We start from the raw sequence: 24784 nt of genomic DNA on the forward strand, positions 1-24784 counted from the left end.
TCCTACTTCTACTTTGCTGATTGTCATCAGTGCCCTAAACCTCATCTGATTCCAGCTCTCTGCAATAACCTATGCCTTCATTGAAACGGGAGGTATCCTTGAAGCTAACTCAACTTTTCTCCTCCCTTTCTCATTTCTATTCAGTCAACTTCTCTTTTCCCTGACCTTAGTTTATTCCCCACATAGGTTCTAATTGGGGTGGGAGGGATCAGAGAGGGATTAGTTAGAACCTTAGTAGTCTTGGGCTTGATTACATGACATTTCAGCTTGTCAGTCTACAAGGGTGTGGCTCTCCTCTGGAAGAAGCCCAAAGCTCTCAGGCTGCAAAGCCCAGACTTGGTATAGTGGGAGAGCCTGACTGAGGTGGCTCTAGCCAGTCTAACTGCCGTTTCTTGAGCTAGTGGCATCTTGATTCCTGCTGTGTCTTAACTGGCCATTGTCTTAAATTCTAGAGTGGATCATGACCCATGAAGAGCACCATGCAGCCAAAACCCTGGGGATTGGCAAAGCCATCGCCGTCTTAACCTCTGGCGGAGATGCCCAAGGTAAGGAGGAGGGGACGAAAAACACGACTGTTGGGGCTTTTGGAATTTACTGACTCCGTTGGCATTTACAATAGAATTATTCTTCTGTAGGTTCACTGGAATTTTGGGCTTTCCTAAAAATTTCTGTGAGGCCTAAGTCCTCAAGTGCATTTGAATTTTATTTGCCTTGCTTTTATTTACCCACATCTTCATAAAACTTCTTTCAAAGTTTCTTTGAAGACTGGGGACTCTTTTGGTCCTTGGAAACCTGAAAGAGTGGTGTTTTCTCAAGCAGCATTGGAAAGAAACTAAAGAGAGAAAGTTATTGAGAAGGCAGTAAGTGGATTAACTCGTGTATTTGGTCATGGGGGGGATGGGAGGAGACCCAGAATTAGTATTTGGTGGGTCCCAACGAGGTCTTCAGGTATTAACTCTGATGTCTGGAGAGTTCTTGTACTGACCAGGGTCAGTCAGGCACTCGGTTTTCTCTGGCCTTTCCTCCTCTTCCATTTCATTACCCCTTGAAAAAATAGGAATAGCAGCAGTTAATCAATACAGATCCGCTATGAGGTGGAGGGGCAGAAAATGAGCCAGCAAAAACCTTTTTCTAGATTGAATTTAAGAAACCTGGGAGTCATGAAAATTAGGTGTATAGGAAACACGGAGTGCGAGAGAGAGAATATGTGATTTTGTTTTAAAAAAAACTTTTTCTCATTTGATCTTCTGATATATTCTGATACATTGAAAAGAGGAAGAATTTCTTTGAAAGGATACAGGACATGGAGACAATTATGGAAAAAAGAGAGAAGGAAAGCAATTTCAGCTAGGCTCCCCTCCTCAGCACCACTGTCCCTAGGCTCTTTTAGACTTTGTGCTAAGGACCACTTTGTATAGAGCCCTGTCTTGTATATTGTGAAGAAGTTGAATTCCTTTAGGAATTTATAGTTTAATGAGGAAACTAGAATTCTTACATAAGGCACATAAATGAAAACAAGCAAGTGTGCATTAACCAAGTGGAATCTACTTATATAATGAAATGATAGTCCCTGATTGAATTAATCAGGGAAAACTTCATGGAGAAGGTAGATTTCAAGACACTGAACTCTTTATTTAAGTAAGATGCTTAGAACAGTAGCAGGCACATCATAAATACTCAATACATGTATCATTAATTAATTAAAAATGAATTGGTATCTGCTGTGTCAATCAGGATGATGGTCACTAGGGATACATCAGTGAAAAAGTCTGACACAATCTTTGTTCTCATGATACTTATTAGTATATTAGTAAAGCTAGACTTTTTAAACTAATATTTGTTATAATTGTGATATAGGTTATGAATCAGAAAGTGCTAGAATGAAGAAACTGAGGAAGGAGAGTATGGAGGTCTGAGTTTAGGAATAGTGACCAGATTAGGAATGCAGAGTCATAGTTGAGTTTGCAGAAACCACAGACCTGGCTTTTCTTGCATCTCTCTTCTCTGCTGGCAGAGTACCATGCCAATACTGAATTCTTTAACATGCACTTGAGCATTGATCCTGAAACCTTGGTAGAATGGTCTGTGGACCCAGATTGTCAGATCAGGGGAAGAGAGAAGAAAGCCTGCTAAACAATCCAAGTGAGATACACAGAGTTATAAAATGAAGAAGATATTTTTAGAGAGGGAAAGAGGGGAAAAAAAGGTCAGCCTAGGATTTAACTTGGGTCTAAGAGCAGCAGAGCCCTTCCACCTTCTGATCCTGAGCCGTGAGGCCCTCTGAATCTAGTGATGGCCATAACTCACTGCTATAAGAGAAAGACCCTCTTTTATGGAGGCAGGGACTATAGATAAGCTAATTTCTGAAGGACCCAGCTGATAGGCATAGTGTATCCAGGGAAATATCCCACCTGCAAATCCCCATAACATCACAGCAGCATATCACTAGGGATTGAGAGTGATAGAAACTAAAATTCTATGGAGGCAAGGAGGCAAAACAGAAAACTCAAAATAGAGCTGAAAGGTCCCAGCTGAAGGAGAAGCTCAAATTCAGAAGTCAGCTGCCCAGAGCTGAGTTTGATGGACTCTAGTTCTCCCAGGGAGAAAACATAGAAATGTTTTTGTTTTTTTTCCCCTGAGGGTTTGTGGGCCACATGGAAAAGTGAGATTGAGCTGTCTAAAATCCATAGAGGTCACAGCTTTGTCATTCCCCGAACTCAGCGAAGCTAATCATCTCTTGAGGTAGAAAAATGGCCAGGAATCGGATATCCTGAGCTCAAAAACGAAGAACTCTGGGATGCTGGGCTGATGCCGTACCAAATCCTAATTCCCTTTCCAGCCTAGGAATGGCTTCAGCCACCAAAACTATGCTACCTTTAGTAGCCATAAACATTGGCATATTCTAACCCTGGAAAGGACCTCAGTCAGTCATCTGCTCTGGCCCTCTGTCTCCAAATAGCCAGCCATTACAAATGTATGTTTATCCTTTTTTTTTTTTTTTTTTAAGAGATGGGACGGGATCAGCTGGGTGCGGTGGCTCACGCCTGTAATCCCAGGACTTTGGGATGCCGAGGCAGGCAGATCACCTGAGGTCAGGAGTTCGAGACCAGCCTGACCAACATGGAGAAACCCTGTCTCTACTAAAAATACAAAATTAGCTGGGCGTGGTGGCACATGCCTGTAATCCCAGCCACTTGGGAGACTGAGGCAGGAGAATCGCTTGAACCCGGGAGGCAGAGGTTGCGGTGAGTCAAGGTCACACCATTACACTCCAGCCTGGGCAACAAGAGTGAAACTCTGTCTCAAAAAAAAAAAAAAAAAAGAAATGGGAAGGGATCTTTTTATGTTTCCCAGGCTGGACTTGAACTCCTGGCTCAAGCAATCCTCTTGCCTCAGCCTCTCAAGTAGCTGAGACCACAGACCATGTGCCACCACACCTGGCCTTTTCTATTTTTAAAGGTTCGCGCGAACAGAGATTCCTTTACCTCTCTGGCTTGCTATTCTAGGGTTTATAATTTTTACTTATGATATCCATTAGAAAGTGCAATTCATCTCTAACAAATGTTTATTCCTCATATATTTTAAAAAATCTTATGAAAGTTAAGACAGAAAGAAATTATTTAGTGTCAGCTTTCAAAAAAGTCATGCTCAAGTCATTTATTAGATTTTTTTCTGTCTAGTCTCATAGAGACCCATCACCCACAGTTCTTCTTTCTAAAACCTCTTCCCAATATGCCGTAATTGGAGACTCCAAACTACGTGCTTATGATGTTCTCCAGAGCCCCTCCTGACTATACCCAGAATACCTATTGGATGGTGCCTGTAATCTTATCCTTCGTCTTGCTTCTAATAAGTCAGACAGCTGCCATAGAGGTTTATTTAGGGCAACATGGAACAGCCAAGGAGACTCTGGCCAGGACTGGCTTGGGGCCAGACTAGGCTGGTCAGATTGGCTGGGAGAGCTCAAAGAATTACTGGGGCTCCTTAGTATAAACTATTTGTGTACCCCAAAGTTTGTGATTTTTAGGGAACTAGGGGTTTGAGGCGCAGGTACCAGGTGCACAAAGAACATCCTAAAATTTGGTTTCTAGGAAGACACTCAGATGTTCAGTTTGGAGACAGGATGAATGACTTCTGGAAGTTGGTGGGGTTGAGGTAAGAAGAAGGCAGAGGGAGAAGATAATTTCCTTATTGTGAGATTTTTCTTATGCCCAACTGATTTGGATAGTCCCTGTCCACCATCTGTTGTTTGCTTTTGTACTGAAAACCTTTGAGTCATTTGTCTCTCTTAACTCTGGGTATACCAACAGGATTGCATTAAGTTAGAGTTTTTGCAGGAACATTTACTCAGCTTGGGAGCAAGAAACAATGTTCTAACCTATACATTTCAGAACAGTTTTTCCCTTATTTCCTAAAATTACAAGTTCATACTCCAGAACTCCAGGTATCCAGAAGAGAATCCCATAGGCCTTGTGACAGGCTGGAAAACAAACTTTAGTTTCATATCTATTCTGATCTTATTGAGCTGACTTTATTCGTCTTTCCTAAAGCATTGATGACTTTGTGTTGACTTTTGACCTTGTTCCTTTCACACACATAGGCTGTTTCTCAAGCTACTGAAAAGCCCCTCTCTTCACAGATTTTTTGGTTTTGATGCCTTCCACTTAAGGGTGTGAACTTAGGCTTCTAGACTTCATGGGGCTTTGCCTTAGTGATGTCATAAGTGAGCTTTGACATCAGTGCTCACCAATGACTTCTTGTTGACAAGTCCAACCTTTCAGGCCTTACCTTAGACTAGTTATCAGAAGCATTTGGCACTGTTCCCACTTCTTGAAACTGTCCCCTTTTGACTTCTGAGACATCGCTAAGTCCTGGTTCTTTTGTATTTCCTGCTGCCCCTTATTAGTTTTCATCATGGAACCTCCCTTCCCCTTCCTGTTCCTTCAATGTTGGTTTTCCTCAGGGTTCCATTCCTTGCCTTTTTCTCTTATAATTCCACATATTCTCTTGAGATAGTCTCTTCTGTGTTCACATGGATGCTCCATAAGGACTTCAAACTCAACATATCCAAATATGAATGTATCACCCCCACCCCAACCTGCCCAAACCAAAACCTGCCTCTGCTGAGTTAATGGTACCACACTTTTACCCTTTGTCTAAATCAATCACGGGACATTTTCTCCCTCTCTGACCCTTAAAATGTAATCACATTGCCAACTGGATATAAGTCCTATTGCTTCTGTTTCCTAGATGTCTTCTATCCAGTATTTGTTTTGTCCCAAATGCTACTGTTCCAGTCCAGGTCTTCCACATTTCTTATCTAGGATGCCAGGTAGCCTCCTAACGCTAGAAATCCCTCTCTCAAGCTGTCTTTCACGCTGCTGCCAGAGTTATCCTTCTGAGATGCAGATCTCATCATGTCCCTCTGCCCGCTAAATTCTTCAGGGATTCTTCGTTGTCTGCAACTTTTCTTTTTGGAGGGGGTCACAGACCCCTTTAAGAATCAAATGAAAGCTGTGGACCTTCTCTCAAAAGAAATGTCCATGCCCGCAGAACTTTTCATACAGTTTTGTGGGGTTCCTGGATTCCCCGAAACCCATCACCCATGGATCTCCAATTAAACCCTGGCCTGTAGAATACAACTCAAACTTCTCATGGCACATAGGTGCCTGCCCACCTGTAGAGCTTCATCTCTCACCACTTCCTAGTTTATATTCTTTATAATACCAAATTACCTATGGTTGTTTTTTGACCCTCACCTTTATTTGTGCTATTCCCTCTGCCAAGAACACTCTCCCTCAAATTCTCCACCTGACAGAAAAATTTTAGAGGAAATTGTCCTTTAGGTCCCATGACAAATGTTGTCTTTTCTGTATAACCTTCTCTGACTTCCTTCTGGCAGGCTTAGATACTCTTTGTCCCTGTTTCCACTGTACTTTGTATCTCTCTCCCTCTGTCTGTCTTTTTTGAGAGATGGGGTCTCACCGTGTTGCCCAGACTAGGCTTAACTCCTGGGCTCAAGTGATCCTCCTGCCTCAGCCTCCCAAGTAGCTGGGACTATAGGCATGCACCATTGTGCTTGGCTCATGTCTTTTATAGGGACCAATAGACCATATTGTAATTCTCCACATATCTTGAGGACCATTACCAAGTCCTTTATCTTGGTATTCCCAGATTCTGTGTTGGTCATTGCTGTACCCCCCAGTGCCTAGCACAGTGCCTGGAACATGATAGGTGTTCAGTTAATATTTGTTAAGTGAACAAATGAACCTTCAGTTTGGAGCTAATAGCCATGTAATACCAACCTGCAAAAAAAGAAACATTTTGATCTTTTTTATTCCATCCTATTCCTGATAGCTTTGGATTATTCAAAAGTTTGTGATGGTTTTTAGTTTGGTGCTGCAGGTTTTCCCGATTACTAGCTCTCTTGGTGCTTGCTGGTATATTACATTTCTCCAGGCAGGGTTAAGGACAACATGAACAGATTTTAGATTGAAACAAAAATATGTAGTAGAATATCTAAGAGAAGGTAGCTAAAATGATTCACAAGAAGTTGACCCATCATGGCTGTAAGATTCCTTGTGCATCACCATGTGCTCCTCCTCACATTACATGGTAGGAAAGGAATGTCTCCCATCTGTCACCAATAAGGCCATGCTTAGCACAGGATCAGTGCATTGTTCCTAATATGAAACACACATATGGGACACCTGCTGTGTGTTGGGAAGGGCTAGTTTTTTCACAGTGCTCCTGGAAGAGAGTTCTTTTCACTGAAAAACTACTAGGAGAGGGATAATACTCATCTGTGAAAAAGGGAAAAGGATTGCCTCTGTATTTTAGTCCTAAGCTTTTGTTTTGTTTTGTTTGAATTTTATTTATTTTTTTTACAGATGGAGTCTTGCTATGTTGCCCAGGCTGGTCTCGAACTCCTAGGCTCAAGCAATCTTCCCAGCTGACCTCCCAAGTACTGGGATTACAGGCATGAGTTACCGTGCCCAGTCCTAGTCCTAAGTTTTTCTTCCAGTAGAAGCAGAGAGAGAATGATTTACAGCATACTTTTTGAGTTCCCCATAAACATCTTATATACAGGGCCACAGGAAGAAATATTCCTGTGACAAATATTCGTTGACTAATTGAGGAAATGCCAGGAGAAGGCAGTGAGAGAATAGAGTCCCCACCAATTCTTCCTGCACACTTGGTCACAGCCTCTTCTGGCAATGTGGGAACTAGTGAATCACAACTGTGTGGCACACATTGGAACATAGACCAACTCAAGTGACACAAAAAAGGGGTATATTTGTGTGTGTGTGTGTGTGTAGACTGAGAGAATCAGCTGTCCAGTAACAGATATACTTGTGAACTTGTGAATAGACTGTGACTTGCCAGGTTACTGAACCATATAGAGTCATGTCCTTGTTCTTAAATGCCTACTAAAAGCTGATGTCTCGATATAGTGCAGAAAGCAAGGAAAAACCTAGTACAGCCATTGAGATTAGTAGGACAAACCTTAGAGGCTGATAGTGTTAACTTAGGCATTTGAGAACTTGAATTCTAATCTGAACTTTCTAAAAGTACTAGCTTTGTGCCCCTTGACCTTTTTGAGTTTCAGTTTCCAAATCTTTAAAATGGAGACAATTCCAGGATTGTGGACAGGATTAAATGAGATGATGTTTGACAAGCTCTTGGCAGTGTCTAGCCCACAATACACATTCAGGAAAATGCTTTATTCTAGTTGTTATTATTTCCCAGATGGTCCTATCAAGGAAAGGTCTTGGGAAAGGCAGGATTTTTGCGGGGCTTGAGGAGCAATGAATGCAGATTATCTGAAGCTCCGGTAACATTGACTGCAGTAATTGGGAATGGGGAGGTCAGAAGACTTTGATGAGAGGATTATTCTAGATTCAGAGAAAAGACTAAGTAAAGTACTGATTCATTTTTTTTAGCCAAATGTAATATATGTGGATTCCAGGGCACCTTTTCTTAGGAGCAACCCCTCCATGACTTCTTTTGTCCCTCCTTTCAGGTATGAATGCTGCTGTCAGGGCTGTGGTTCGAGTTGGTATTTTCACCGGTGCCCGTGTCTTCTTTGTCCATGAGGTTAGTTCTGTACTTTGTTCTTCATCATTCTTTCTCTGCCCTCTTCTAAATCTGCCTTCTATCCCCTTCCCACGTTCTGTGTCCTTACCTCCCAGTTAGTTACATTGCTATGTTTGATTTTCCTTGGCTCCCTATCTTCATGAGTCACTCTTTCCTACTCTTGACTCAATAGGGATGGTGGGACCCGGGCATCTACAAACTGGGTCTTCATGTTGCCTGTTCAATTTAAAGGAAAAAGTAACTCTCAGTTCTTCTTTCATCTCCCTCAAAACAGAGAAAGAAATGGAAATGGGTAGTATTTATAGCAAATTTAGTATATCCAGGGGAAGAGCCCCAGGAGGGAAGAGCCTTGCTGTATTTCTGTAGTTTGCATAACTTCCTGAGGTTCTCACTCTTCTTTTGCACCCTTCTCCCAGTACTCTCTCATGCTTTACCCACTCTTCTTTTTATAAGGTCCACCCGCTTTCTTCTATCAGATTGTATAGTCTCTTAGAGCAAGTCACATTTCTTTCCTTCCCTCCCACCAACTTCCCCTTCTCCTTTTCTCCATGGTTATCAAGACCATCTGTTATCATTGGTCCCCTGTGAAGCAGGTTGGAGGAGATAGGGTGAGCCAAAAATAAGAATTAAGATTATTCGGAAGGATATCCACATCCCGATATTTAAAGAATGGGAGAAACTAGAAGAGAGTATTGCAAAAGTTGACGTCTCCTTCTTTGGACTGTGTTAAATATAGTCTCACGAGCATCCAGGACTCACTAGTGGGAGGAGGTGGCTTGACTCTCAGAGAACCTCTTCCCAGGGATCCTGTCTTAATCCTGGGAATTTAGGGAGAAGCCTGTCAAGGGCTTAACAGTTATAATATGTCCCACAGGGTTATCAAGGCCTGGTGGATGGTGGAGATAACATCAAGGAAGCCACCTGGGAGAGCGTTTCGATGATGCTTCAGCTGGTATGTTGTTCCAGAGAACTCCCTGTCCCATATTTGCTCTGTCCTTGTTTCATCCCACTCTGGTTTGGGCTCATGGTCTCCCAAATTCCCTGTCATGTGGTTTCATGGGAAGGAATTCAGTGACAAGAGAGGGACCCTATTTGCCCTTTACTCTTAGCATTTGAAAATATCACACTGGTTTCCTGGGGCAGGGAGAGGGTGGAGGAGTGATCACAGGATGCTTTGCTCTTTATGGAAAGGTCATAAACAAGACTATGGGGACTGACACATAAGCAGGTCTTACTCTAGGGTCACGGGGAAGGTCTGGCCCTGAAAATAACCTTACCAGAGGACTGGAGCCAGAGCCAGAAGTGGAGCTGAAATTTGCCAGTCCTCATGTGATGGAGATGAGGTGACCTGAAACCAGACCACTTAAAGGACGAAGGAACTGAGACAGACTTTTGGAGTCTCAAAAAAATCCTAAGAATATCCTGAGGATTTCCACAGTCCTTTATGCTACTTGCTCCATGTTGTGTTAGGCTTCTCATGTGTATCCACTGTGGGCTAGCCTACAGCGAGTGAGAGAAATACAATCATTTGCTGGTTTACTGAAAATTTGTAAATTACATTTGTATCCCCCTTTTTTCAGCTCAGTTCCCTAAAAATCCATGGGCAAAAATTTAATATGCAGTATCTAGTGAAGGCTCTACCTAGGTGCTAGGTAATGGTGCCTGCCATAAAGTGGTCTGAGAATGAACCAGAATTCTCCACCAGTATCCCAAAGTCATGGCTGCACAGGAGGGCATAAGATATGAAAACCTAATCAGGGATAGAAAGCCTTAATTTCCCAGGGACTTACAGATACCTCTCTTGGGGTATCTGTAAGGCTTTCTTTACCCAGAGCTATTTTTCCTGTGAATACCTGGATATTGCAGCTTCTGCTACTGGCACCATGGATTGCAAGGAGCTGAGGGGAAAGGATTGGCAGTACCTGGGTACAGTTAGAAATCTCAGTGTAGAGAGAGGAAAAATACTACAAAACACATTGGGATGAACTCCTAATAATAATTTAATATCAGGCCATTAGGGAGAATTTCTAAAGACTGAAGTCACTGCTTCTAAGATGTGAAAGTTGGAGATTATTTGAGAAGCCAACAGATATGTGTGTATTCACTTTTTCTTTTTAGGATAGTCACAGATGACAAAACCTTCAATGAAATGGGTTCTTAGCAGTCTTCTAAGATGTATAGCAAAATATGAGAATGACCCTATGATGCCTCAGCCAGCATCATTTCCCTTTACTTTGGAAAGGACAGATCACTCTTAAGGATGTCAAGGAACTTTCTAGGGACTCACACAGTTATGTTAGGCCATCACAGCGTTGGAATAGGGGATATCTCAGCATGTTGAGCCCTGTCTCTGGAGAGCTGACTTCTACCTGTTCCAAAGGGAGGCACGGTGATTGGAAGTGCCCGGTGCAAGGACTTTCGGGAACGAGAAGGACGACTCCGAGCTGCCTACAACCTGGTGAAGCGTGGGATCACCAATCTCTGTGTCATTGGGGGTGATGGCAGCCTCACTGGGGCTGACACCTTCCGTTCTGAGTGGAGTGACTTGTTGGGTGACCTCCAGAAAGCAGGTAAGAGATTTTTCACAATAGTATTGCTTATTTGTGTGGGTATGTGCACGCGTGTACACACACACATCACCCCTGCCCCCCTTTTACCTCCCATTGGAGAAAAATGTTACCCAGACACAAATAGGCAGTCTTTGCCCCCTTTTTCTGATATTGTCTACAATTCCTTTTGGCTAGAGTTTCTTCTCTCTCTAGATATCTCCTCTTTAGGCATGCCAGGTACCTCACCCAGTGGCTCCTGGTTTGCTTCTCATTGTCAGGTAAGATCACAGATGAGGAGGCTACGAAGTCCAGCTACCTGAACATTGTGGGCCTGGTTGGGTCAATTGACAATGACTTCTGTGGCACCGATATGACCATTGGCACTGACTCTGCCCTGCACCGGATCATAGAAATTGTAGATGCCATCACTACCACTGCCCAGAGGTAAGGGGACTTGGGAGGTAGGCAGTGTGAGAAGATGGCAGCTAGGACAGGCTAAAGGGCTAGAGGCTGCTGAAGACTGAAGTGTTTGAGCTATGGTGACTATAATGACCAGTTTTCTGGGGCTAGAACACTATTTTTAACTAAAAATTATCTAGAGCACTGAAATTGCACTGCTCCCTTAATGATATATGATTTGCCTTTTGCCACTGTCTGGCCCACTGTCCAAATATGCAGCTCTGAGGTCTTTCATATCTTTGGGCTAAATGGTTATTCTTCAGACTGGGCAAATCTAGGGAGCCCAGACATGAGCTACACTTTCCCACCATATCATAGAAAGTATAAGTGCTGCTATGACCACCATGGCTCAGAGAGAAGAGGACCTGGAGGGAGGCAATGTAGAATGGGAGGATAGAAGGGTAATCGCTTACCCCAGGGTAATCCTAGAGGATTCCAGTTAGTCCAGTCCTCCCTTCACTTCTTATCCTTTTCTCTCCTTTCCTTCCCTGACCCGGTTCCTCTCTGGAACAGAACCTCTGTATAGATACCTTTTACTGCTGTGTTTTCTCAGGCCTGGGAAGGATACCTTGTGGCTAAAGTATTTCCCCTAGGTCTTCCTGGTCTCAGGAAGTCTGCTAGAAGGCCTGGCAGCATACATGTATCTCCCAGAGAGGGTAACTGGCCTAGATGTGGGTGGTGGCTTGATCTTGGCCATACGGTCTCTTGGACTGTGTCCTATGTGTATCTCTTGCAGCCACCAGAGGACATTTGTGTTAGAAGTGATGGGCCGCCACTGTGGGTAAGATCCTCATTCTGACCCATTTATTCTGTGGACCTAGCAATAGCCCTTTCCTTTTCCCCAGGTAGTCCAGTGAGGTCTCTCAGTAGCAGCAGATCTGGAGGTGCACATGCTCCTTGTGCTGTGGTTCCCTTTCCTGCCTCCATCCCTCTCCATTACATCCCCACACATGCATGTGTGTACATGCTCAGGCACATGCTTGGTGTAAAGAGTGGGCAGTGCTCTGAGGCTGGAAGCCACTGTGGCAGGTGAACATAAGTGGAAGGTGTCCGTTAGAGACAGAATCTCATTGAGGGGCCCTGGTGCTCTTACACTTGCCCCAAGAATAAAATGGAGGCTCTCCAGACCTTTTATCAACTATGAGAACTAGGAGAACTTGTTGGGTATGGATGAGGCTATTTGTAGAATACAACTTCTAGCAGGATGCTTCTGGCCCTCATCTCAGATACCTGGCCCTTGTCACCTCTCTGTCCTGTGGGGCCGACTGGGTTTTTATTCCTGAATGTCCACCAGATGACGACTGGGAGGAGCACCTTTGTCGCCGACTCAGCGAGGTACTGGCACTTTATTTTGCCCTTAAGAAATCCCTCACCCTGTTCCACTGATGATCTGTTTCCTACCCATCAGCTTCATTCCATTGATCATTTTACCCTTTGTTCTCAACCAGACAAGGACTCGTGGTTCTCGTCTCAACATCATCATTGTGGCTGAGGGTGCAATTGACAGGAATGGAAAACCAATCACCTCAGAAGACATCAAGAATGTTCGTATGAATGAAACCAGATAGGCCTTAGACTCCATAGCCCATTCCCTTCTGGCTTCTGAGTCTCCTGACACTGCTTCTCCCCTTGGTCCTTCTGCGCATCACTCCCTGGGTCCCTGCCCCTGGTTGCCTCCCACAAAGAACCATTACAAGACAAGAGGCTGAGCTGTCCACGGTTCACCCAAGTCTCTGCTTGTTTTCTTTCTTTGACTCTGCGTAACCCTCTCTCTGTCCCTCTCTTGGTCTCTTCAGCTGGTGGTAAAGCGTCTGGGATATGACACCCGGGTTACTGTCTTGGGGCATGTGCAGAGGGGTGGGACGCCATCGGCCTTTGACAGAATTCTGGTAAGTCACTGGGCTCTGTGGCCTTCATGCCTTAAAACCCTCAACCTTGTAGTCCTTCCTCCTCAGGGCTGCACTTCACCAGATAGGGACTTACACCACTGGTTGTGTTGCCTCTCCACCAGCCTTTGGGCTGCATTGGTCACTGACCCATTCCCATACACTTGAGGGTCCTCTTCTGTTACAAAAATGATGAGAGACTTTGCCTTCCTAATGGTGAGGAGCAATATCTTTTTGTTTTGTTTTGTTTCGTATATTTTTAATAAGAATTTTGAAATAATGGTAGATTCACATTCAATTGTACAGAATAATACAGAGATAGTCCCACATACCCTTTGCCCAGTTTCCTTCAATGGTAACATCTTGCAAAATTGTAGTACAATATCATCACCAGGATATTGACATTGATATTGTCAAGCTACAGAACATTTCTATTACCACAGGATGTCTCATGTTGTCCTTTTACAGCCACATGTACTTTACCCCCACCCATCCCTCCTCATTCTTAAACTCTGGCAACCACTAATCTGTCTCTTTGTCTGTAATTTTTAATCTCATGTATATTATATAAATGGAATTGCATAATATGCAACCCTTTAGGATTTTTTTTTTCCACTCAGCATAATTCTCTAGATATTTATCAAAGGTGTTGTTTGTTTCTATAGTTTGCAGTTTTCTACAGAGCAGTACTCCATGGAGTGGACGTATGACAGTTTGTTTAATCATTCAGACATTTGAGTTGTTTTCAATTTTTGGCTATTAGGGATAAAGCAACTATGAACATTTGTGTACAGCTTTTTGTGTGAACTTAAATTTTCATTTCTGCAGAGTAATTGCCCAGGAGTTCAATTGGGTTGTATGGTAGTTTTTTTGTTTCTTAAAAAAATTTTTTTTTCAAAGATACTGCCCAACTGTTTCTAGAATAGCTGTACCATTTTAATTTCTGTCAGCAATTTATGAACAACCTGTTTTGTTTGCATCCTTATCAGCATTTGGGGGTTGTCACTTTTTTATTTTTAAATTTTTTTAAATTTTAACCATTCTGATAGGTATATAGTGGTATTTCTTTTCTTTTTTTTTTTTTTTTGGAAATGGAGTCTTGCTCTGTTCCCCAGGCTGGAGTGCAGTGGCATGGTCTCAGCTCACTGCAACCTCCACCTCCTGGTGGAGGGATTCTCTCCTGGGTTCAAGGGATTCTCCTGCCTCAGCCTCCCAAGTAGCTGGGATTGCAGGTGCCTGCCACCACACCTGGCTAATTTTTTAAATTTTTAGTAGAGATGGGGTTTCACCATGTTGGCCAGGAGGTCTTGAACTCCTGACCTTGTGATCTGCCTGCCTCGGCCTCCCAAAACGTTGGGATTACAGGCATGAGCCACCGGGACCAGTCTTTTTTTTGTTGTTTAGAGATGGAGTCTTGCTCTATCACCCAGACTAGAGTGCAGCGGCACAATCTTGGCTCACTGCAATTTCCACCTCCCGGGTTCAAGGGATTCTCCTACCTCAGCTTCCTGAGTAGCTGGGATTACAGGCACATGCCACCATACCTGGCTAACTTTTTGTATTTTTAATAGAGACGGGGTTCCACCATGTTGGCCAGGCTGGTCTTGAATTCCTGACCTCAGGTGATCTGCCTGCCTCTGCCTCCCAAAATACTGGAATTACGGGCATGTAATCCCAACCTTAGACACTCAGTTTAAACCCTCTTATCCTATTTTCATTGGAAGAGCAAAGCAATCTCCTACCTTGTTTTGTCAATAACAAGGGAACATTATTAAGCCCCAGTAATCCTGTTGGTTACTGTAGTGGGCATGTTTCTCTAGAACTAAGTAGAATCCTTGAGGTTCTGATGGCAAGAATACAGAGTCATCAAGCTTTAGATGGAATCTGTTTGGGGAGGTAAAGCCCAGTAAGTTCTTTGCTGCAGTTCTTAATTGTGAGACTCAATCTTGTGATTTGGAAAAGGCCTCAAGTATCCTGACTCTCTAGGCTGAGCCAAGATGAGGCAGCCTGAGCCAGACTGTCTTTGTTCTCTGGACTCCTGCAGGGCAGCAGAATGGGTGTGGAAGCAGTGATGGCACTTTTGGAGGGGACCCCAGATACCCCAGCCTGTGTAGTGAGCCTCTCTGGTAACCAAGCTGTGCGCCTGCCCCTCATGGAATGTGTCCAGGTGGTAAGTACTGATCCTAAACCCCTTTCTTAAGAGTCTCAAGCCCCTGCCTTGGAGTTCATGGGGCATGAGACCAACATCTAAGGCCACTGGTGTAGGAGCAGGTGGAAAGGCAAGATGGTATAGTAAGAGACATATGGGGAAAGAACACAGTGGGTTTTGCATAGGAGCTCTTAACTAAGCTTCAGTGTTCCCATCAGTAAAATGTTCCTAAGGAAGGTGGGAGATTCTACATCCTCCTTAGTAATGAAACCCAGTATCTCATAATATACAACCTCAAACATTTTTATCATGTCTTTATTGGAAGAAGAATGCAATATTCCTCCTAACTTTATTAAGAGCAGGAGAATATTATTAAATTCTAGCTGGGTAGTTTTTGTCTCTGATTTCTATCTTGAACATGTTTCTCTGAACCAACATGAGGTTACTAATGCTCACGTTGAGGGTTATTGTAAGGATTGGAGATAAACTATATTAGCATGTGATGCAGTACCTAGCAAATGTTGAGTGCTCAGGAAATGGTGGCCTTTATTATGAAGGAATCACTCCTTTGATACCACAGAGTGAACATGGTGGCTGGGAGGCTGGGAGCGAGAGCTAGGGTATCTGGCCTGGTTCTGAGGGCTGGTCTAAATGCTCCGCTTCTTCTGGCCTCCTCCTCTCTGAGACCCAGGAGTCCCAGTGACCTGCAGCCTTGCTTGGAAATGTATCTGTGAAAGCTCCAAAGCGAAGGCACTGGCCCACAGAGCTGAAATCAGTAGTTGAGAAGCACACAGCAGGGATCAGTCCTTCTTCCTAACTTGGTTACCTGTAGGATCTTCATTTACTCATGACTTTAGAGGCTGCTTTAAGGCTGGGGACCTGGGTGTGGAATGGAAGATACTATTTATCTGTGAGCATTCTTCCACTCTACCCATACTTCTAATAAACAGAGCATAGTTCTGAGCACAGTGGCTCACACCTGTAATCCCAGCACTTTGGGAGGTCAAGGCAGGCAGATCACAAGGTCAGGAGATCGAGACCATCCTGGCTAACATGGTGAAAAATACCAAAAAAAATTAGCTGGGTGTGGTGGCACACTCCTATAATCCCAGCCTCTCGGGAGGCTGAGGCAGGAGAATCGCTTGAACCCAGGAGGCAGGGGGTTGCAGTGAGCCAAGATCGCACCACTGCACTCCAGCCTGGGCGACAGAGCAAGACTCCGTCTCAAAAAAATAAAAATTAAAATAAAATAAACAGAGCATAGAATCAGTTCTTTTCTTTTGCTGCTCATTACTCAGAAAACTCAGGAAAAAACAAAAATACTTCTGTGAAAGTTTGGGGGCATAGGAAAGGTGGGGTATAGAATGGGCAGAATCTAGTCACAATCCCAGAGATGGGCAGAGTTTGACTGTGGGATGGAAATTCAGCTGTGCAGAATTGTGACCCTGGAGTTGAAACTGTCACTGCTCCCCCCTCAGACCAAAGATGTGACCAAGGCCATGGAAGAGAAGAAATTTGATGAAGCCCTGAAGTTGAGAGGCCGGTGAGGAAACGACGGGAAGCTCACTAGCTACAGAAATCAGATGCCTGAAGTCAAAGATCTCCATGACTCCAGGCCCAGAACATAAGCTTCTGCTGCTTCCTTTTCTGATTCTCTCTGCAGCAAGTTCTTGCCCAAGAAAGTTAGTTGTCAGGTGTCTGGAAGGATCAGTTCATCTCAGGGATGTGGTCCCTGGCATCAACCTTTTATAATCTGTTATTTCTATATGTGAGCCCCAGCTAGATGATAAGTTCCTTTAAGCAAGGGACAGTCTCTTGTGCCGAGCACAGTGCCTGGAGAAGAGTACTGAGCGAGTGTTGGATGAACTAGTGGCCCCTTTGCAGACCCTGCCCTGTCCCTGCTCTGCCCCAGTTCTGTCCTCAGAGGTTTGCCCTATGGAACTTCCCTCTGGGAGCAAAACTTCAGACCAGGATCCCCATGGCTGCTGGCTGTGGGGAATGGCCTGAAGACACCTTTCTCTATTTGTACTTCCTACAGGAGCTTCATGAACAACTGGGAGGTATACAAGCTTCTAGCTCATGTCAGACCCCCGGTATCTAAGGTACTGGCAAGTTGACTTGCCCTCTCCCCTTTTGCTTCTCACTCCCCCAGTCTCTCTTCATAAAGTGCTACCACAGTCCATACAACGTAAACCTTGCCAACTTCTCTGCCCCACTCTGATCTTCAGTGCTGGGTCCCTGGCCCTATTATTATGATTTTCTCTTAACCACCCCAGATACCAGCCCCCTTTTTAGTGTATCCTGGATATCTCTAACACAAGACCCATGCCCACTTCAGGACTGGCAAGATAGCATGCAAAGAATGGGAAAGAGAGCTTATGTACTTTTTCTCTGGGAATATCTAGGAATAATCACATCTAAGTGTATCTGAGCCACCTCTTCCATTGGAGTCGTGGTTGTCATTATTGAGTATATTATCAGAATTGTTTGGGTTGCTTATTAAACTTGCAAACTCCTGGGCCCCTCTCTCAGAGGAGATTCATATCTGGGTAGAGGCCAGGAATGTGCAGGTTTAACAGGCTCCCCCAGTGGATTCTGATGCAGGTGATCCAAGGATCACACTTTGGTAAGTGCTGCTCTGGAAGGTCTCTCATTGTATAATGTTGATATCTGAGATGGGGGACAGCAGCTTTGTTTATTGATCTGTGATCAAGAATTTTGCTTCCATAGTATGTGGTAGCAAGTTGTGCTGGCATTCCTTGGGAGAGGGGTGTGTGTTGTCTCAGGCAGATGTCCTGATCCCTGGATGACAAGGGTTCAGAGCTCTGCCTCCTTTACTGACCTCCTCCCTATTCCCACACTGGGTTTCTGTCCTCCTTTTTCCCCTGCTTCCTCCTGTATAGAGTGGTTCGCACACAGTGGCTGTGATGAATGTGGGGGCTCCGGCTGCAGGCATGAATGCTGCTGTTCGCTCCACTGTGAGGATTGGACTTATCCAGGGCAACCGAGTGCTCGTTGTCCATGATGGTTTCGAGGGCCTGGCCAAGGGGCAGGTATGGAGACTAAAAGGAAGAAGGGCACATATTCTAGGACCCAGGAGCAGTCATAGGGAAGATAAGTGTAGCAAGAATGACCTGTCCATTCTCTTGGCTTCCTCTGTTCCTCACTACCTCTCTCTCCTCTCTCAGGGTCCAGGCAGAAGTAGATATTTAATGTTAGGGCAGTAGGAACAGGCAGGAATTACTGGAATGCACCATTGCAAACAACATGTTCTATTTAATTCTCTATCCCAAAGCTCAGCACAGTGCCTGGCATAGGTAGATGCTTAATATTGGTGAATGAGCAGTAAGGGTAGAAGAAGTTCAGTGCATGGGGAAAAGCTAATACCTGGTGTACCTCTTCCAACCAAGGGGGATCCAGGGGTGGGGTTAGAACTCAAGCAGTGGCACCAGTCCCACACAGGCCTCCTAGTGCTTTAGCTTTGAGCAGAGCTCTGTGGCTTTTCCCCACAGATAGAGGAAGCTGGCTGGAGCTATGTTGGGGGCTGGACTGGCCAAGGTGGCTCTAAACTTGGGACTAAAAGGTAAGTAGTACTGCAGAGGCACCTCCTCCCAGTGACCTCTTCAAGTTGCCCTTGGATTTGGGTGTCAATTCATTATGCCAGGGTCTGCTTCAACCACCCTGTTGTCTGGGTCCTCCACCCCCAACTTCACAGTTGCTGCCATGAGGGCAGACATGCCCATCTCAACATCTTTCAGCAGCTCTGGCAATTTAGAACTCCAGTGTGTATCCTTGGATAGGACTGAGAGGGTGGGCTAGGGAGTGGGGCACAGGTCAAGAAATTAAAAATAAAGTGCCTCTAACTCTAGCTTTTCTCTCCCTCAATTTTCCTGTCTCTTCCACAAATTCCCATTCCTGTCCCCCCCATCACTGGTCAACTAGGACTCTACCCAAGAAGAGCTTTGAACAGATCAGTGCCAATATAACTAAGTTTAACATTCAGGGCCTTGTCATCATTGGGGGCTTTGAGGTGAGTGCCCGCCACCGTGTCTCCCTCTCTCCCTCCCACTTCCTCTCCCTCTCCCCAATCCTGCCCTTGTGCTCTCTTCTTCTTAGGCTTACACAGGTGGCCTGGAACTGATGGAGGGCAGGAAGCAGTTTGATGAGCTCTGCATCCCATTTGTGGTCATTCCTGCTACAGTCTCCAACAACGTCCCTGGCTCAGACTTCAGCGTTGGGGCTGACACAGCACTCAATACTATCTGCACGGTGAGAGCCCACCACCACTTCCCATCCCTTTTGGCCAGGATTGTAATCCTTCAACTGAGTGTGGTCCTGAAAAGTGAGCTTCTCTTTGTACCAAACAAATGGGAATGTTTGAAAACGATTCTTTGGCTGGGTGTGGTGGCTCACACTTGTAATGCCAGCACTTTGGGAGGCTGAGGCAGGCAGATCACTTGGGGTCAGGAGTTCAAGAGCAGCCTGGCCAACATGGTGAAACCCCATCTCTACTAAAAATACAAAAATTAGCTGGGTGTGGTGGTAGGCACCTATAATCCCAGCTACTTGGGAGGCTGAGGCAGGAAAATTGCTTGAACCTGGGAGGCGGAGGTTGCAGTGAGCAGAGATCGTGCCACTTTACTCCAGCCTGGGTGACAAAGTGTTTAGTTTCCTCACCTGGAAATGCACCAATACCCTGAATACCAAATGTTTTGTGTTTTCTTTCTGAGATCGTGCAGTCTAATTTTCTGAGCAGTAGAAAGGATAGGTACAGCTTCCTTCCCAGGAGAGATGTTCTGCAGTGTGGTTGGCAAATATGCCTGTTACCCTAAATGCAAGAACTTGCTCTAGGGGCCCTGCCAGCCTATAGAGAATATAGTTCCAGAGTTTAATTAGTGACAAAGATTAAAGAGTGACAAGAATCAGGCCCCTGATCATGTCTTTCTAACTATAACGCATTGTCCTTGCAGACCTGTGACCGCATCAAGCAGTCAGCAGCTGGCACCAAGCGTCGGGTGTTTATCATTGAGACTATGGGTGGCTACTGTGGCTACCTGGCCACCATGGCTGGACTGGCAGCTGGGGCCGATGCTGCCTACATTTTTGAGGAGCCCTTCACCATTCGAGACCTGCAGGTAGCTGGCCACCCAGAGCCTGCTAGGTAGCTCTCCCCTGTCTCCAGACTGTTTCCACAGTGATCTAAACTATGAGAGCTCAGGTTGAGGACAGAGCTGATTGGTCTGTGGAATCCTGTGAAGACCAGAAAGAGCACTATGCAGGCATTCTCTGGTGTCACCTCACAGGCATGACCGCAGCTACTATTGTTGGAATGCTCATTTTGAATCAGGTGGCCTGGTGCTAAGCCCTTTGTGGGCATTTTTGCATTTTACCTTCACAATAGACATGCAAAGAAGATACTATCTCCATATAACGGAGAAAGGTTTAGAGAGGCTAAAAAACTTTTCTAAACTCCTAAGTGAGCAGATGGTTTAACTGATTGAGAAAGTCAGTGATCTTTTTACTATATCATGTCTCCCCTTCAGATTTCCCTTACTCCCGTTCTGCTTTTGAGAGAGATGCTGTCTCAAAACAGAGACATAAAGTGTCAAAACTGACACTGGGACCACAAGTCAGCCCTCTGAGGCAAGGGGAACCAGAAAGGCTTGGAAAGGGAGACTGGAGAGGGCGAGGGGCTGAACACTGACAGTTACTGCAGCTATCTGTAGTGCTCCCTCTTCCAGTTCTGTCTCATTTGGAGTCATTGTTTAAATTTTAGTCCACACTGAGGTTCTTAAAGGAATTAGGCCCAGTTGAGGCCCAGGATTGTAAACAACTCTCTTCCATGTCTCTCTTCCTTCCTGGAGAGGTGTGGTGTGGAAGAAGAGAGATTTATACCCAACCTTACCCACTCCCGATTAGGCTTAGGATTTACTCTTTCATTTTCAGGCAAATGTTGAACACCTGGTGCAAAAGATGAAAACAACTGTGAAAAGGGGCTTGGTGTTAAGGTACCTCATCCATGGTTCCTAAGTGGAGAAGAAAAATAAGCTTTGGCTCAAACTCATAGAATGGCCAGGGTTGGGACACCCTGAGGAATCTGTAGATATAAAGGGAGGGGGCCAGCCTATCCCTTGAATCCTGGGAGGAGACAAAAATTGAAAGGAAAGAACAAAGGCAGAAAGGGGGGATGGAAAGCCAACCACAGAGTCACAGGCTTTTGGTCTCCACCTGGCAGGAATGAAAAGTGCAATGAGAACTATACCACTGACTTCATTTTCAACCTGTACTCTGAGGAGGGGAAGGGCATCTTCGACAGCAGGAAGAATGTGCTTGGTCACATGCAGCAGGTAGGGAAGACACCCTAGTCATGCCCTTCATCAGACAGCCGTACCTGCCAACAGCCACTGAGGCTTCCACTGGCCTTTTCCAGTCTTCTGGAGGAGCCTGTTAGTGCCATCATAGAGCATGGGCCTGCAGTCTCTTACAGTCATAGAATCAAAACATCTTTATCCTGGAAATGACTTTAGAGATTATATGGTCTATCCTTTTCATTTAGGGGAGGGTTTTCAACCTTGGCAGCTTTGCCTTTTGGGGCTAGATGATGATTTGTTATGGGTAGCTGTTCTATGCACTGTAGGACAGTTGCACAGCATCCCTGGTGTCTACCCACTAGATGCCAGTAGCACCTCCCTCTCACTCCCCATTGTAACAAAAATGTCTCCAAACATTCCCACTTTCCCACCTGCTTCCTCTTAATTCAAAGGAAATCTGTATGATATTTTGTATTATTCTGAGGTGCTACCAAGGGCAGCCAGATTGGGCCACAAAAAACACTTTTATGTCATCATTGACAGTGACCAACAAAAGCTGCTGGGCTGAAGAGGGGCAGGCAGCTGACCCTTTGGCCAATAAGACTAAAACAGGATCTGGCAGCTGTGGAGCTAAAAGAGGGGATTGTGGGGCCAATCATCTTCTTTAGTTATTCTTATATCTGATGCATGGCCAAATGTGCTGGGCCAGCCTGGCCTTGGATCCTGGCACTGCCTCAGGACACTCTTTCATAGTTTGATTTCTGGATTCCTGTTTTGGGCCGTAAACCTGGGGCCCATCTTTCCTTTTTCTCTGTGTGTCTCGATATCTCTGCCAGTTTATTAGAGTCCTTCCCTCTGTAATTTTTATGTTTCTTTCTCCAGGGTGGGAGCCCAACCCCATTTGATAGGAATTTTGCCACTAAGATGGGTGCCAAGGCTATGAACTGGATGTCTGGGAAAATCAAAGAGAGTTACCGTAATGGTAGGTGGGGTGAGAGACCGAGTGCCCTCTGTAGAGGCTGGTTCCCCAGTATAGAAGCTGATTGACCATCCCTTATTGCAGGGCGGATCTTCGCCAATACTCCAGACTCGGGCTGTGTTCTGGGGATGCGTAAGAGGGCTCTGCTCTTCCAACCAGTGACTGAGCTGCAGGGCCAGACAGATTTTGAGTGAGTACCTCTGCTTTCTGGAGTGGTTCTCTCCCTGGTAGTTTCAAGCTCTACTGTCCTCAACCTGTTCACTGTCTTTAATCCTTTTTTTTTAAGGAGTAACACCTGTATTCTTACCCATTTCAGATGTGATGCACATGTCCTAAATCTAACCTCTTCTGTCCAACTACTTTCTATAAACCTTTGGTAGAAGTTGATTAGGGTACTAAAAGATTATATCATCATCTACCTCATTCCTCCGTAGGCATCGAATCCCCAAGGAACAGTGGTGGCTGAAACTGAGGCCCATCCTCAAAATCCTAGCCAAGTACGAGATTGACTTGGACACTTCAGACCATGCCCACCTGGAGCACATCACCCGGAAGCGGTCTGGGGAAGGGGCTGTTTAAACCTCTCTGGAGTGAGGGGAACAGATTATCTGATCATGGTCAGCTCACCCCCTGATAAGTACACATCTTCTCAGTGTTTTAGCTGTTTTTTTCATTAGGTTTCCTTTTATTCTGTACCTTGCAGCCATGATCAGTCCTGGCCAGGAGCTGGAGGGGGCAGTGGGTGGGAGCTCCTTTTAGGTAGAATTTAACATGACTTCTGCCCCAGCTTTATCTGTTACACAAGGCTGGGCACCTCTAGTGCTACTGCTAGATATCACTTGCTCAGTTAGAATTTTCCTAAAAATAAGCTTTATTTATTTCTTTGTGATAACAAAGAGTCTTGGTTCCTCTACTACTTTTACTACAGTGACAAACTGTAACTACACTAATAAATGCCAACTGGTCACTGTGCTTTCGCTTCTCCTGTTATCTTCCCAAGTGGAATGTAATACTGTCAGCCCCATGTATCAGACACTTGCCTGATGAAGCAGTAAAAATGTTAAGGGTATCACAGGGGGTGGAGGAAGGGATTGTCTCTAGTACACTACTTGCTGGCTGTCTGAAAAATTATCACTGCCAAACTCTAAAAACAGTTCTAAATAGTGACTGAGAATGTTTGTTGCTGGAGTCAGGGATTAAGGCAGCCAGATACTCTTTGCACAGTTCTTCAGTGGGAAGAGAAATTAACAATATATATCAAGCACTGTGGTAGGCATTTCATCACTGAAGCCTCGTAGCTTTTGGAGGGCAATAGTGACAGCCTGACTTCAGGAAGGAGGACACTGGAGCTCAAGATGATTGATTACATAATGTCTCCTTCAATATTATTCAAGTAGAACTCAAAACTCAGTTCTGACTTCAAACCTCATCCTCATTCCCCATTCCTCTGCTTCCTTACCATGCCATATCAAATCCCCAGAGCCATAAGGCCTATGAAAATGAAGTGAAAGGGAAAGTGCAGGCATTCATTCAGAACATTTTAAATGCTAATTGCCATTGATTTATAGGTTCTCTTTCCTATCTTTAATCTTAAGAGCTGTTTCCTCGAGAAAATGAAGAGGGAAGGATGGCTCAGGGGAAGCTAATCAGAGGGAAAATGTCACTCTGTAAAGACTAAAAAAATTAGGATGATGATACGATCTGGGAAAAAAAAAGGCATAGTGAAGACCACTTAAAAACAAAAAAACGAAAACCTGTGAAGGTACATGCTATTTTCCCAGAGCTAAAAAGATAAGTGAAATTGTGTTTGAACTCTTAAGTGGAAGTAAAGCAGAAGTTATTAGCCACCAACCAGGAGTGATTATGAAGTAACTGAGAAACAGGTGACATTTTTTCCCACATGGACAAAACTTTCTCTTTCCAGAATATTAAGTATCTATGATGAGAAATGAAATAGCATCTAAAGCAGTTTATAAATCTACCAGAATATTAGAATCACCTGAGGCCTTTGAACATACTCATGCCCAGGTCTATTTATTTTTCTGTAGAGATGGGGACTTCAGCTCCTGGTCTCAAATGATCCTCCCATCTCGGCCTCCTAAAGCGTGAGGATTACAGGCATAAGCCACTGCGGCCAGCCCTACTAGGTCTGCTTTGGACCAATTAAATTAATCTGTGGGGGTGGAGCCTGGGCCTTAGTATTTTTAAAATTTTTCCTAGGTGGTTCTAATTAACAACTAGACTTGAGAACCACTGACTAACGCAGTGGGATCTCATTCCTGGCTACATCTGAAGCACTCAAGCCCCCAGAGACCAGAAAATTCCAAAGAATTGGTATGAGGTGAAGTCTTGGC

The 24784-nt window shown here is 44.7% G+C and overlaps 1 protein-coding gene and 1 non-coding gene across 30 annotated transcripts in view; both read left to right on the forward strand.

Annotated features, from left to right (window-relative positions):
- The window catches only part of PFKM (phosphofructokinase, muscle), a 46081-nt gene extending 22679 nt beyond the window's left edge, over nt 1-23402 (forward strand). For 16 of the 29 annotated variants that reach the window (XM_015151555.2, XM_077953983.1, XM_077953980.1 and 13 more), the window contains 22 exons: nt 453-545; nt 8024-8097; nt 8972-9049; nt 10478-10667; nt 10925-11090; nt 11842-11886; nt 12332-12440; nt 12554-12649; nt 12902-12994; nt 15036-15161; nt 16619-16683; nt 17179-17242; nt 18044-18193; nt 18653-18723; nt 19083-19170; nt 19257-19409; nt 20111-20275; nt 21087-21148; nt 21376-21487; nt 22334-22433; nt 22515-22620; nt 22865-23402. In XM_015151555.2, coding sequence (XP_015007041.1) covers nt 461-545; nt 8024-8097; nt 8972-9049; nt 10478-10667; nt 10925-11090; nt 11842-11886; nt 12332-12440; nt 12554-12649; nt 12902-12994; nt 15036-15161; nt 16619-16683; nt 17179-17242; nt 18044-18193; nt 18653-18723; nt 19083-19170; nt 19257-19409; nt 20111-20275; nt 21087-21148; nt 21376-21487; nt 22334-22433; nt 22515-22620; nt 22865-23009 — 2343 coding nt within the window. In that variant the 5' untranslated portion in view covers nt 453-460 and the 3' untranslated portion in view covers nt 23010-23402. The other 13 variants (XM_077953995.1, XM_077953994.1, XM_077953984.1 and 10 more) reach the window with 11 other exon arrangements.
- On the forward strand, nt 10410-10477 carry MIR6505 (microRNA mir-6505). The gene has a single exon (NR_128334.1). It is a non-coding gene; the product is annotated as a microRNA mir-6505 (primary transcript).
- Nucleotides 23403-24784: the final 1382 nt, after the last annotated feature.

Source organism: Macaca mulatta, chromosome 11 (assembly GCF_049350105.2).
Source record: "Macaca mulatta isolate MMU2019108-1 chromosome 11, T2T-MMU8v2.0, whole genome shotgun sequence".
NCBI classification, from domain to species: Eukaryota; Metazoa; Chordata; class Mammalia; order Primates; family Cercopithecidae; genus Macaca; species Macaca mulatta.